The sequence below is a fragment of the Panulirus ornatus genome, chromosome 8, assembly GCF_036320965.1.
Source record: "Panulirus ornatus isolate Po-2019 chromosome 8, ASM3632096v1, whole genome shotgun sequence".
Classification (NCBI taxonomy): domain Eukaryota; kingdom Metazoa; phylum Arthropoda; class Malacostraca; order Decapoda; family Palinuridae; genus Panulirus; species Panulirus ornatus.
In genome coordinates, this window is record NC_092231.1 from 35,133,241 (window position 1) to 35,149,297 (window position 16,057).

At 42.0% G+C, this 16,057-nt stretch overlaps 1 protein-coding gene across 1 annotated transcript in view; it reads right to left on the reverse strand.

Moving 5' to 3' along the window:
• LOC139749898 (uncharacterized) overlaps window positions 1-16,057 on the reverse strand; it is a 321,502-nt gene that overhangs the window by 64,946 nt on the left and 240,499 nt on the right. Inside the window, exons 35-38 of the mRNA XM_071664295.1 lie at window positions 15,608-15,722; window positions 15,131-15,267; window positions 14,563-14,752; window positions 9,577-9,780 (exon numbers count right to left, since the gene is read on the reverse strand). Of these exons, the coding sequence (XP_071520396.1) occupies window positions 9,577-9,780; window positions 14,563-14,752; window positions 15,131-15,267; window positions 15,608-15,722 (646 nt within the window). The remainder of the gene's footprint in view (window positions 1-9,576; window positions 9,781-14,562; window positions 14,753-15,130; window positions 15,268-15,607; window positions 15,723-16,057) is intronic.

Sequence of the window (16,057 nt, forward strand, 5' to 3'; positions counted from 1 at the left end):
TTGCTCTTATTCACATTTACTCTCAGCTTTCTTCTTACACACACTTCACGAATGTCAGTCACCAGCTTCTGCAGTTTCTCACATGAATGAGCCACCAGCACTGCATCATCAGGGAACAACAACTGACTCACTTCCCGAGCTCTCTCATCCACCACAGACTGCAAACACGCCCCTCTTTCCAAAACTCTTGCATTCACCTCCCTAACAACCCTATTCATAAAGAAATTAAACATCCTTGGAGACATCACACACCCCTGCCGCAAACCTAAATTCACTGAAAACCAATCACTTTCCTCTCCTCCTACACGTACACATGCCTTACATCCTCGATAAAAACTTTTCACTGCTTCTACCAACTTGCCTCCCACACCATATATTCTTAATCCCTTCCACAGAGCATCTCTATCAACTCTATCATATGCCTTCTCCAGATCCATAAATGCTACGTAAAAATCCATTCTTCAAAGCAAACACCTGATCCACACATCCTCTACCACTTCTGAAACCACACTGCTCTTCCCCAATCTGATGCTCTGTACATGTCTTCACCCTCTCAATCAATACCATCCCATATAATTTCCCATATAATCTGAGCACTCACTTTTGTCCCCTTTGCCTTTTTACAATGGCACTATGCAAGTATTCCGCCAATCCTCTGGCACCTCACTATGAGTCATACATACATTAGATAACCTCACCAACCAGTCAACAATACTGTTACCACCTTTTTTCATACATTCCATAGCAATACCATCCAAACCTGCTGCCTTGCCGGCTTTCATTTTCTGCAAAGCTTTTACTACCTCTTCCCTGTTTACCTAATCATTTTTCTCAACCCTCTCACTTTGCACACCACCTCGAACAAAACACCCTATATCTGCCACTCTATCATCAAACACATTCAACAATCCTTCAAAATACTCACTCCATCTCATTCTCACACCACCACTACTTGTTATCACCTCCCATATATATATATACGTTATCCCTGGGGATAGGGGATTAAGAATACTTCCCACGTATTCCCTGCGTGTCGTAGAAGGCGACTAAAAGGGGAGGGAGCGGGGGGCTGGAAATCCTCCCCTCTCGTTTTTTTTTTAATTTTCCAAAAGAAGGAACAGAGGGGGCCAGGTGAGGATATTCCAAAAAAGGCCCAGTCCTCTGTTCTTAACGCTACCTCGCTAACGCGGGAAATGGCTGATAGTTTAAAAGAAGAATAATATATATATATATATATATATATATATATATATATATATATATATATATATATATATATATATATATATATATATATATATATATATATATATATATTTATATATATATATATATATATACACGTATATATATATTAGTATTATCATCATTATTTTATATCTATTTTTTTATTTTGCTTTTTCGCTGTCTCCCGCGTTGGCGAGGTAGCGCAAGGAAACAGACGAAAAAATGTCCCAACCCGCCCACAAACACAAATATACACGCAAATATACACACCTATACATCTCAATGTACACACATATATACACACATAGACATATACATATATACACATGTACATAATTCATACTGTCTGCCTTTATTTGTTCCCATCGCCACCTCGCCACACAAGGAATAAATACCCCCTCATGTGTGCGAGGTAGCGCTAGGAAAAGACACCAAAGGCCCCATTCGTTCACACTCAGTCTCTAGCTGTCATGTAAATAATGCACCGAAACCACAGCTCCCTTTCCACATCCAGGCCCCACACACTTTCCATGGTTTACCACAGACGCTTTACATGCCCCGGTTCAATCCACTGACAGCACGTCGCCCCCGGTATATCACATCGTTTCAATTCACTCTATTCCTTGCACGCCTTTCACCCTCCTGCATGTTCAGGCCCCGATCACTCAAAATCTTTTTCACTCCATCTTTCCACCTCCTTTTTGGTCTCCCACTTCTCCTCGTTCCCTCCACCTCTGACATAAATATCCTCTTAGACAATCTTTCCTCACTCATTCTCTCCATGTGACCAAACCATTTCAAAACACCCTCTTCTGCTCTCTCAACCACACTCTTTTTATTTCCACACATTTTCCTTACCCTTACATTACTTACTCGATCAAGCCACTTCACACCACATATTGTCCTCAAACATCTTATTTCCAGTACATCCACCCTCCTGCGCACAACTCTATCCACAGCCCACGCCTCGCAACCATACAACATTGTTGGAACCACTATTCCTTCAAACATACCCGTTTTTGCTTTCCGACAATATGCTCTCGACTTCCAAACATTCTTCAAGGCTACCAGAATTCTCGCCCCCTCTCCCACCCTATGATTCAATTCCGCTTCCATGGTTCCATCCGCTGCCAGATCCACTCCCAGATATCTAAAACTCTTTACTTCCTCCAGTTTTTCTCCATTTAAACTTACCTCCCAATAGACTTGACCCTCAACACTATTGTACCTAATAACCTTACTCTTATTTACATTTACTCTTAACTTTCTTCTTTCACACACTTTACCAAACTCAGTCACCAGCTTCTGCAGTTTCTTACATGAATCAGCCATCAGCGCTGTATCATCAGCGAACAACAACTGACTCACTTCCCAAGCTCTCTCATCCACAACATACTGTATACTTGCCACTCTTTCCAAAACTATTGCATTCACCTCCCTAACAACCCAATCCATAAACAAATTAGACAACCATGGAGACATCACACACCCCTGCCGCAAACCTACATTCACTGAGAACCAATCACTTTCCTCTCTTCCTACACGTACACATGACTTACATCCTCGATAAAAACTTTTCACTGCTTCTAACAACTTGCCTCCCACACTATATATTATCAAAACCTTCCACAGAGCATCTCTATCAACTCTATCATATGCCTTCTCCAGATCCATAAATGCTACATACAAATCCATTTGCTTTTCTAAGTATTTCTCACATACATTCTTCAAAGCAAACACCTGATCCACACATCCTCTACCACTTCTGAAACCACACTGCTCTTCCCCAATCTGGTGCTCTCTACATGCCTTCACCCTCTCAATCAATACCCTCCCATATAATTTACCAGGAATACTCAACAACTTATACCTCTGTAATTTGAGCACTCACTCTTATCCCCTTTGCCTTTGTACAATGGCACTATGCAAGCATTCCGCCAATCCTCAGGCACCTCACCATGAATCATACATACATTAAGTAACCTTACCAACCAGTCAACATACAGTCACCACCTTTTTTAATAAATTTCACTGCAATACCATCCAAACCTGCTGCCTTGCCAGCCTTCATCTTCCGTAAAGCTTTTACTACCTCTTCTCTATTTACCAAATCATTTACCCTAACCCTCTCACTTTGCACACCACCTCGACCAAAACACCCTATATCTGCCACTCTATCATTAAACACATTCAACAAACCTTCAAAATACTCACTCCATCTCCTTCTCACATCACCACTACTTGTTATCACCTCCCCATTAGCCCCCTTCACTGAAGTTCCCATTTGCTCCCTTGTCTTACGCACTTTATTTACCTCCTTCCAAAACATCTTTTTATTCTCCCTAAAATTTAATGATACTCTCTCACCCCAACTCTCATTTGCACTCTTTTTCACCTCTTCCACCTTTCTCTTGACCTCCTGCCTCTTTCTTTTATACCTCTCCTACTCATTTGCATTTTCTCCCTGCAAAAATCGTCCAAATGCCTCTCTGTTCTCTTTCACTAATAATCTTATTTCTTCATCCCACCACTCACTACCTTTTCTAATCAACCCACCTCCCACGCTTCTCATGCCACAAGCATCTTTTGCACAAGCCATCACTGCTTCCATAAATACATTCCTCCCCCACTCCCCTTATCTCCTTTGTTCTCACCTTTTTCCATTCTGTACTCAGTCTCTCCTGGTACTTCCTGACACAAGTCTCCTTCCCAGGCTCACTTAGTCTCACCACTCTCTACACCCCAACATTCTCTCTTCTTTTCTGAAAACCCCATAAACACCTTCGCCTCCACAAGATAATGATCAGACATCCCTTCAGTTGCACGTCTCAGCACATTAACATCAAAAAGTCTCTCTTTCGTGCGTCTATCAATTAACACGTAATCTAATATATATATATATATATATATATATATGGTGAAATGGTGAAGAGCTTGTGGATTTATGTACTGAAAAAGGACTAGTGATTGGGAGTACCTGGGTTAAAAAGAGAGATATCCATAAGTATGCGTATATGAGTAGGAGAGATGGCCAGAGAGCGTTATTGGATTACGTGTTAATTGATAGCCGCGCAAAAAAGCGACTTTTGGATGTTAATGTGCTGAGAGGTGCAACTTGAGGGATGTCTGATTATTATCTTGTGGAGGCGAAGGTGAAGATTTGTAGAGTTTTCAGAAAAGAAGAGAGAATGTTAGGGTGAAGAGAGTGGTGAGAGTAAGTGAGCCTGGGAAGGAGACTTGTGTGAGGAAGTACCAGGAGAGACTGGGTACAGAATGGAAAAAGGTGAGAACAAAGGAGGTAAGGGGAGTGGGGGAGGAATGGGATGCATTTAGGGAAGCAGTGATGGCTTGCGGAAAAGATTCTTGTGGCATGAGAAACGTGGGAGGTGGGCAGATCAGAAAGGGTAGTGAGTGGTGGGATCAAGAAGTAAGATTAGTAGTGAAAGAGAAGAGAGAGGCATTTGGACGATTTTTGCAAGGAAATAATGCAAATGAGTGTGAGATGCATAAAAGAAAGAGGCAGGAGGTCAAGAGAAAGGTGCAAGAGGTGAAAAAGATTGCAAATGAGAGTTGGGGTGAGAGAGTATCATTAGATTTTAGGGAGATAAAAAGATGTTTTGAAAGGAGGTAAATAATGTGCGTAAGACAAGGGAACAAATGGGAACTTCAGTGAAGGGGGCTAATGGGGAGGTGATAACAAGTAGTGGTGATGTGAGAAGGAGATGGAGTGAGTATTTTGAAGGTTTAGTGAATGTGTTTGATGATAGAGTGACAGACATAGGGTGTTTTGGTCGAGGTGGTGTGCAAAGTGAGAGGGTTACGGACAATGATTCCGTAAACAGAGAAGAGGTAGTAAAAGCTTTGCGGAAGATGAAAGCCGGCAAGGCAGCGGGTTTGGATGGTATTGCAGTGGAATTGATTAAAAAGGGGGGTGACTGTATTGTTGATTGGTTGGTAAGGTTATTTAATGTATGTATGACTCATGGTGAGGTGCCTGAGGATTGGCGGAATGCGTGCAGAGTGCCATTGTACAAAGGCAAAGGGGATAAGAGTGAGTGCTCAAATCACTGAGGTATAAGTTTGTAGAGTATTCCTGGTAAATTATATGGAAGGGTATTGATTGAGAGGGTGAAGGCATGTACAGAGCATCAGATTGGGAAAGAGCAGTGTGGTTTCAGAAGTGGTAGAGGATGTGTGGATCAGGTGTTTGCTTTGAAGAATGTATGTGAGAAATACTTAGAAAAGCTAATGGATTTGTATGTAGCAATTATGGATCTGGAGAAGGCATATGATGGAGTTGATAGAAATGCTCTGTGGAAGGTATTAAGAATATGTGGTGTGGGAGGCAGGTTGTTAGAAGCAGTGAAAAGTTTTTATCGAGGATGTAAGGCATGTGTACGTGTAGGAAGAGAGGAAAGTGATTGATTTTCAGTGAATGTAGGTTTGCGGCAGGGGTGTGTGATGTCTCCATGGTTGTCTAATTTGTTTATGGATGGGGTTGTTAGGAAGGTGAATGCAAGAGTTTTGTAAAGAGGGGCATGTATGCAGTATGTTGTGGATGAGAGAGCTTGGGAAGTGAGTCAGTTTTTGTTCCCTGATGATACAGCGCTGGTGGCTGATTCATGTGAGAAACTGCAGAAGCTGGTGACTGATTTTGGTAAAGTGTTTGAAAGAAGAAAGTTGAGAGTAAATGTGAATAAAAGCAAGGTTATTAGGTACACTAGGGTTGAGGGTCAAGTCAATTAGGAGGTAAGTTTGAATGGAGAAAAACTGGAGGAAGTGAAGTGTTTTAGATATCTGGGAGTGGATTTGGCAGCGGATGGAACCAAGGAAGCGTATGTGAATCATAGGGTGGGGGAGGGGGCGAAAATTCTGGTAGCCTTGAAGAATGTGTGGAAGTCGAGAACATTATCTCGGAAAGCAAAAATTGGTATGTTTGAAGAAATAGTGGTTCCAACAATGTTGTATGGTTGCGAGGCGTGGGCTATGGATAGAGTTGTTCGGAGGAGGGTGGATGTGCTGGAAATGAAATGTTTGACGACAATATGTGGTGTGAGGTGGTTTGATCGAGTAAGGAATGTAAGGGTAAGAGAGATGTGTGGTTATAAAAAGAGTGTGGTTGAGAGAGTAGAAGAGGGTGTTTTGAAATGGCTTGGTCACATGGAGAAAATGAGTGAGGAAAGATTGACCAAGAGGATATATGTGTCGGAGGTGGAGGGAACGAGGAGAAGTGGGAGACTAAATTGGAGGTGGAAAATGGAGTGAAAAATATTTTGAGTGATCGGGGCCTGAACATGCAGGCGGGTGAAAGGAGTGCAAGGAATAGAGTGAATTGGATCGATGTGATATACCGGGGTCGACGTGCTGTCAATGGATTGAACCAGGGCATGTGAAGCGTCTGTGGTATACCATGGAAAGTTTTGTGGGGCCTGGATGTGGAAAGGGAGCTGTGGTTTCGGTGCATTATTACATGACAGCTAAAGACTGTTTGTGAATGAATGGTGCCTTTGTTGTCTTTTCCTAGCGCTACCTCGCACACATGAGGGGAGGGGGGGTTGTTATTTCATGTGTGGCGAGGTGGCGATGGGAATGAATAAACGCAAACAGTATGAATTATGTACATGTGTATATATGTATATGTCTGTGTGTATGTATATATATGTATACGTTGAGATGTATAGGTATGTATATTTTGCGTGTGTAGACGTGTATGTATACACATGTGTATGTAGGTGGGTTGGGCCATTCTTTCGTCTGTTTCCTTGCGCTACCTCGGTAATGGGGGAGACAGCGACAACGCAAAATAAAATAGATATATAATAAATATATATATATATATATATATATATTATTTTATATTTATTATACTTTGTCGCTGTCTCCCGCGTTTGCGAGGTAGCGCAAGGAAACAGACGAAAGAAATGGCCCAACCCCCCCCCCCCATACACATGTATATACATACGTCCACACACGCAAATATACATACCTACACAGCTTTCCATGGTTTACCCCAGACGCTTCACATGCCTTGATTCAATCCACTGACAGCACGTCAACCCCGGTATACCACATCGCCCCAATTCACTCTATTCCTTGCCCTCCTTTCACCCTCCTGCATGTTCAGGCCCCGATCACACAAAATCTTTTTCACTCCATCTTTCCACCTCCAATTTGGTCTCCCTCTTCTCCTCGTTCCCTCCACCTCCGACACATATATCCTCTTGGTCAATCTTTCCTCACTCATTCTCTCCATGTGCCCAAACCACTTCAAAACACCCTCTTCTGCTCTCTCAACCGACGCTCTTTTTATTTCCACACATCTCTCTTACCCTTACGTTACTCACTCGATCAAACCACCTCACACCACACATTGTCCTCAGACATCTCATTTCCAGCACATCCATCCTCCTGCGCACAACTCTATCCATAGCCCACGCCTCGCAACCATACAACATTGTTGGAACCACTATTCCTTCAAACATACCCATTTTTGCTTTCCGAGATAATGTTCTCGACTTCCACACATTCTTCAAGGCCCCCAGAATTTTCGCCCCCTCCCCCACCCTATGATCCACTTCCGCTTCCATGGTTCCATCCGCTGCCAGATCCACTCCCAGATATCTAAAACACTTCACTTCCTCCAGTTTTTCTCCATTCAAACTCACCTCCCAATTGACTTGACCCTCAACCCTACTGTACCTAATGACCTTGCTCTTATTCACATTTACTCTTAACTTTCTTCTTCCACACACTTTACCAAACTCAGTCACCAGCTTCTGCAGTTTCTCACATGAATCAGCCACCAGCGCTGTATCATCAGCGACAACAACTGACTCACTTCCCAAGCTCTCTCATCCCCAACAGACTTCATACTTGCCCCTCTTTCCAAAACTCTTGCATTTACCTCCCTAACAACCCCATCCATATATATATATATATATATATATATATATATATATATATATATATATATATATATATATATATATATAGTGGTTCCAACAATGTTGTATGGTTGCGAGGCGTGGGCTATGGATAGAGTTGTGCGCAGGAGGATGGATGTGCTGGAAATGAGATGTTTGAGGACAATGTGTGGTGTGAGGTGGTTTGATCGAGTGAGTAACGTAAGGGTAAGAGAGATGTGTGGAAATAAAAAGAGCGTGGTTGAGAGAGCAGAGGAGGGTGTTTTGAAGTGGTTTGGGCGCATGGAGAGAATGAGTGAGGAAAGATTGACCAAGAGGATATATGTGTCGGAGGTGGAGGGAACGAGGAGAAGAGGGAGACCAAATTGGAGGTGGAAAGATGGAGTGAAAAAGATTTTGTGTGATCGGGGCCTGAACATGCAGGAGGGTGAAAGGAGGGCAAGGAATAGAGTGAATTGGAGCGATGTGGTATACCGGGGTTGACGTGCTGTCAGTGGATTGAATCAAGGCATGTGAAGCGTCTTGGGAAAACCATGGAAAGCTGTGTAGGTATGTATATTTGCGTGTGTGGACGTATGTATATACATGTGTATGGGGGGGGGTTGGGCCATTTCTTTCGTCTGTTTCCTTGCGCTACCTCGCAAACGCGGGAGACAGCGACAAAGTATAAAAAAGAAAAAAAAAAAAAAAAAAAATATATATATATATATATATATATATATATATATATATATATATATATATATATATATATGCAATACTTCGTCTGTCCTGGTGATAAACAGTAGTGTGTTGAAACAATCTTGGTCATTTACTAGAAACTAACAGGTTAAGAACTTTCGACTGTTATGATCCAGTTAACTTGTTTTGTGAAAAATTTCTTACATACATATATTGGGATGCGACGTTGGTGAATTCCATTAACATAAGTGGTTGGTCATCAAGTCACCAGACCATTGAAATGTAGTAAAGATAGAATGGTGACACAAGAACATTTTTCTCTTATGGAAAAATAGTATCCCTGAACAACAAAGCAGAAATGATCTACAATATAATGATGAAAACTTGATGAGGTATGTTTACCACAGTATATCTGGATGATAGGGTGATGAAGTCGTAATCAGAACATACCAGGATGATAGGTAAGTCAAGAACCTAGCACATACAGGGTAGTGAGGGTTATTTCATCCTACCAGTATGATAGATAAGTAAAGGATTATACAGGATGATAAAGGTTATCTCATATACCAGTATGATAGATAAGTGAAGGCCCATACAGGATAATAAAGGTTATCTAGATCATCATACCAGTATGATAGATAAGTAAAGGAATATAAAGGATAGTGAAGGTCATTTTATCACAAGAGTATAATAGATAAGTGAAAGCCTCAACATGATGCACTTCGAGCGAGTCTTGTGTCTTTACCTGGATGGTAAGTGAGGTTGGTGAGGTACACAAGGTTCTCTGTGTACTCCAGAGTGCCGTTCAGGGTCGAGGAGGACCAGGCAAGGACCCAGTCGTCCACGTCTGTCGTGTCCTCTGGGCGTAGTAAGACCGTGACGCCCACACGAGGCTCTGGTACCTCCAGGTTGTGGACGCTCAGGGACATGAGGGAAGACACGGTCGGCTCTGGGAAGGAAGTTGACATTAAGCCAAGTGGGAAGAATAACATGGAATGATGAAGAACAGTTCTGAACTATCGTTAAGAAAAGCGTAAAAACGTATCTTACCGTGTGTGTGTATATATATATATATATATATATATATATATATATATATATATATATATATATATATATATATATATATATATATATATATATATATATATATATATATATATATATATAAATATATATATATATATATATATATATATATATATATATATATATATATATATATATATATATATATATATATATATATATATATATATATATATATATATATATATATGTAAAACAACACAGTCACCCACTTATTTGATAAATGCCACAACAATACCATCCACACCCGCCGCCTTGCCGGCTTTCATCTTCCGCAAAGCTTTCACTACCTCTTCTCTGTTTACCAAATCATTCTCCCTGACCCTCTCACTTCGCACGCCACCTCGACCAAAACACCCTACACCTGCCACCCTATCATCACACATATTTAACAAACCTTCAAAATACTCAGTCTATCTCCCTCTCACTTCACTACTACTTGTTATTAACTCCCCATTCGCCCCCTTCACCGATGTTCCCATGTGTTCTCTTGTCTTGCGCACTTTATTTACCTCCCTCCAAAACATATCTTTTTCACCTCTTACACCTTGTTGTTGTTGACTGGTTGATGAGGATATTCAATGTATGTATGGCTTATGGTGAAGTACCTGAGGATTGGCGGAATGCAGATATAGTGCTATTGTATAAAGGCAAAGGGAATAAAGGTGAGTGCTCAAATTACAGAGGTATAAGTTTGTTGAGTATTCCTGGAAAGTCATATGGCGGGTATTGATCGAGAGGGTGAAGGCATGTACAAAGTACCAGACTGGGGAGGAGCAGTGTGGTTTCAGAAGTGGTAGAGGATGTGTGGATCAGGTGTTTGCTTTGGAGAATGTATGTGAGAAATACTTAGAAAAGCAGATGGTTTATATGTAGCATTTATGGATCTGGAGAAGGCATATGATAGAGTTGATAGAGATGCTCTGTGGAAGGTATTAAGAGTATATGGTGTGGGAGGTAAGTTGCTAGAAGCAGTGAAAAGTTTTTATCGAGGATGTAAGGTATGGATACGAGTAGGAAGAGGGAAAAGTGAATGGTTCCCAGTGAATGTCGGTTTGTGGCAAGGGTGTGATGTCCCCATGGTTGTTTAATTTGTTTATGGATTGGGTAGTTAGGGAGGTGAATGCAAGAGTTTTGGAAAGAGGGGCAAGTATGCAGTCTGTTGTTGATGAGAGGGTTTGGGAAGTGAGTCAGTTGTTGTTCGCTGATGATACAGCGCTGGTGGCTGATTCAGGTAAGAAACTGCAGAACTTGGTGACTGAGTTTGGTAAAGTGTGTGAAAGAAGAAAGCTGAGAGTAAATGTGAATAAGAGCAAGGTTATTAGGTACAGTAGGGTAGAGGGAGAAGTCAATTGGGAGGTAGTTTTGAATGGAGAAAAATCGGATGAAGTGAAGTGTTTTAGATATCTGGGAGTGGATTTGGCAGAGGATGGAACCATAGAAGCGGAAGTGAATCACAGGGTGGGGGAGGGGGCGAAGGTTCTGGGAGAGTTGAAGACTGTGTGGAAGGCGAGAATGTTTTCTCGGAGAGCAAAAAATGGGTATGTTTGAAGGAATAGTGGTTCCAACAATATTATATGGTTGTGGGGCATGGGCGATAGATAGGGTTGTGTGTAGGAGGGTGGATGTGCTAGAAATGAGATGTTTGAAGACAGTTTGTGGTGTGAGGTGGTTTGATTGAGTAAGTAATGAAATGGTAAGAGAGATGTGTGATAATATAATGAGTGTGGTTGAGAGAGTAGAAGAGGGTGTATTGAAATGGTTTGTTCACGTGGAAAGAATATGTGGTGGGGTGGCGACAGAAATGGATGAAGGCAGCAAGTATGAATATGTACATGTATATATATATATATGTATATGTCTGTGTATTTATATGTATGTATATGTTGAAATGCATATATGTGTATATGTGCGTGTATGGGCGTTTATGTATATATATGTGTATATGAGTGGTTGGGCCATTCTTCGTCTGTTTCCTTGCGCTCCCTCGCTGACGCTGGAAACAGCGATTAAGTATATGAGATAATAACATATATCAGTGTGTCTAACTGCCCGCCAGTGGTCTAAACTCTTGCTTTGGCTGAACAAAGTGGCACAAGGGAACCGCACAAGGGAACTTCTGTGCCTCGACATCTCTATAAGAATCAAGTAGCCCTTCCCTACGATTCCCTAGTGTGTCGCTTATACTGCCACTGTCGCGAACCTGCGATACAGTGAGATTAACCAGATGACCCTACGGATGCACTGGTTAAGTTAGTCATCTTGGATCCCGCTAGAACTTAGTGATGACTGGCACACCACACTGTTGGTCAGAAACTGTGCTCAGTCTTGTTTCTGCTGGTCTCCTTTTGGGAGGCAGGAGCAGGGCACGTTCGTTCGTCGGCCGTTTGCTAAGCAAGTCGTTAGCTAAGTGCCTCACTCGAGCTGAACTCTCAATAATAATTCATGTCGTATTATAGCAAAAGGAATTATCTAATACTATCGCAATTATGTCAAGAGCAGCAGTGATGAGAGGTATTGTCAAGACTCGAGTATAATTAGGTTCCTCAGCTCACCTCCATACCATAAAAGAGACAAAGTGGAAATCGCGATACAATACTACGATTGTGAGCGACATGGTGTTTGCATAGTCTATGTTAGAAAACTGACGTATTATCTCTGAGTACTTCTCTATGGCTCTGATTATCCGTTGAATATACCGTGGCTCTTGTCTAGAGTGGTTGGTATATACGACCAGGCGCTCAGGGTCCACACCATCTGCCGACGTCATCCTCTTCTGCCCAGACTTAGCTGTCACGCAACAGTAAACTCATACGTATGACATACAATAAAACAACATCTCATTTCGTTGCACAGACAAAAGTAAAGCAGTATGAAAATCACGGTAAATTTAAGAATAACACTACGATCGAGTGTATTTAGAAAGGTTTCACTGAAAATTCCCTAACTTTACAGACCATTGTTCGAGACTTGTTTCGAACCATTGAACAGTGACAGAAAAACACAGACAAATCTGAAAGCACATCGCAACGACAATGATGTAATACGATGTACAAACACACAGTTATTGAAGATACATCGATGAGAAATATGATAAGACACCATGATACTTATGATCTTTTTTTCTTTGTAACAAGAACTGGTGAGGGACGGATCTGGGGATCGTGTTCACGAACCTATACATCACTCGCCATCAGTGCTCAATTTTCTGTCCAAGACACCATCGACAGCCTATCCATGTTGGCATATTTTGGCGACAATCGAGTCTTACTTGGTGGGGTTGGGAGAAGTGAGTGATTGTCAAACGGGTCTCACACTGTTCTCTGTGAAGCATGGGTCTGTGAAGGTCTTCCTTACAAATCAGATTCAGACGAGTCTTCAATGAGTTCAGAGCTTGAGCGACCAAGCATGGTAGCATTTTATCCATCGATACTCAACATCTGTTCTCTGATGCGCTGCCACATCACCCAACAGCCTTGGCCGTGATGTAGGGTTTACAGCATCACTACTTTCTCGTCTTCATTAAGACAACCAATATATAGAACACCTCCACACCTAAAGCACACCTGTTACTAATTCTAACAATTACCAGTTTTCTCGCATTTCCTCCACCAAGATAGGTATGTATATACCTTTCTCAAGCAAACTCTTGGAGTCTCACAGGCTCCTTAATATTACGACATCCATCATAGTTTTCTTTTATACAAATTATATCAAGTTCTGTGCTTTTCTAGGCTGCTAATAAATGTTCTAGGCAAAATTAGATTCTGCGTTCCATGCAGTCAGCAGTGTGAGTTTCATGATGAATTAGCAGAAACGCAAACTTAAACCTTTCAAAACATACGATCTGAATACAGCAAATGATTTTCTTAATCATTCCTGAGGCTTCCAACTTTAATGCAAATACCATCCAAAAAGAAAGATATTGCCCTCTGCCTTCCTCATAAATCATTCAGTTTTAGAGCTTTCTCGTTAAACCTTGTGGGACTCGAACCTGACCACAGGCTCGATGGTGGTGTCAAAAGGTTTGCTCAGCTGGCATCATCTCTTACCTTCCTGGCAGAAGATTAACTGAAAAATAGACAGACGTAAATTCGTTATTCTTATGCTTTGCCAGATTTTGGGCTAAAAAAAAGAAAAAAGTGGGGAGCAATTTTTCCTTTTCTTGTATGATGATAAGGAGGAAACCAACAGAGCATGATGGGCATGATAAGTGACACTTGTGTCCGCAGAGACTGTGGAGTGTCCAGGATCAGATTCAGAGAGAGAGAGAGAGAGAGAGAGAGAGAGAGAGAGAGAGAGAGAGAGAGAGAGAGAGAGAGAGAGAGAGAGAGAGAGAGAGAGAGAGAGAGAGAGAGAGAGAGAGAGAGAGAGAAGAGAGAGAAATAGGTATTTAATCCAAGATGTTCCAAGTGTGACTTTAAGTCAGACTCTTCATCTGGCCACCCGTCAATACATGGCCTGCGGGGAGTCACGACCTTCATGTCTACTACCACTACAGCAGTGATTTAAAAATGTTCATCCAAACTTACCCTCAGGTGACCAGATATCTGTTAAGTAACAAACCACGCGAAGCTATTCTCTCTGTGACATAGAAATAACATTCCTCTGCCAGCAAAAGCCTCTCTAAAGCAGTGAATACCTATTAGCATTGGTTCCGAGATAGTTTCTTGAGATCTGGGGATATACATTATGAAGTCTTCCAGGGAGTCATTGACAGCGATGGGTGTCGACGTGGAGTCCACGAGCGAGAGCTGCATAGTGGCTGAGTCTTCACTCAGCTGGTCCCTGCCACCTCCGTACCCGTGCACCTGATCCTTCCACTTCACCATCTGTAGGAGTATAATGTCATGCGTCATCACCAATAACTGGATATTATTTGCCAGTAACTTGAGATGTATAAGTTTGCCAATTTGCCAGTAACTTGAGATGTATATGTTGTTTCTGTCTCCCGTGGCCAGATTATCTCCATCATGTATTGTAGCAGGTTTGATTATTAGCATACTGTTGGAAAACGTGTCTAGACTTGGTCAAAAAAATCGAAGTTTGAGCCTATATCTTAAGATAAGAATACAGATTATTATGAAAATTGGATCGCCAGCGTAACAGATTTAGATGTATATCATTGTTCACTGTATTATATCTGTATTATATCTGTTTTATATCTGTATTATATCTACTATTAAACAATTTAACGAGATATTACCCACCTGTACACCTATAGTGATGGACTTGTTATTGAGACAAGAGTGGTCCTGCCTGATGATAGCACAGTAGCTGGGAAAGACGTACTGTGCACCGCCAACCTCGACCACTTTACCCTCCAGTTCCGCCGCGTCGAAGAACCCTACAAGGGAACATTGGTTCATCATGCGGCGTGGGATGAAATGAAGGAATTATACCAACATTAGCAAGCCATTACTAGGAATGTGATGGGTGAGGAGACGTGACTCACCGAAAGCCTTGCTAACTGCGTTCTGGGTAAGGGAAGGGGGTGACACCCACCGACAGCCCTGCTGTAAGTGTGACGGGTAAGGAGAAGGTCTGACTCGCCAACAGCCTGTCTGACAACGGTTTAAATAGGGAAAGACTCTGACTCACCGACATTCCTGCCGACAACGTCTGACTAATGGACAATCTTGCTAACAGCGTGATGGGTCAAGAGAGAGCCTGACTGACTCACTTACCGACAGCCATATTGACGTGGTCTCCAGCGTCCACCCTGGCCGGCTTCTCCCCCACCACCGAGGACTGCAGCAGCGCCCCCTGTGAAGCCCCGACCACATCCAGCACTTTCTCCACCTGGGACATGATGAAGCTTCCTCAGTCTTGACGTACAGGTGGAACCCACCTGAAACATTCTTGACAAACAGGAAACACGTTTCTTGAAACTATTCCATCTATATCTTCACTCCTCTCCTGGCTGTACGAGATCATTCAGGCCAAATGTCTCCTAGATATACATTCAAACAGTTCTGTACAGTTCTTTGCTGTAGTATCCCTCATTTAACAGCTTCTATCCTGTCTATTCTTCAGCCTTCCATATTTCTATATTTCTTTCCAGCCCTCACACTCAGGTATGCTCATCTAATCCTTCTTTCCAGACAGGTCCCCCTTCACATCCTAGCTACTCTTCT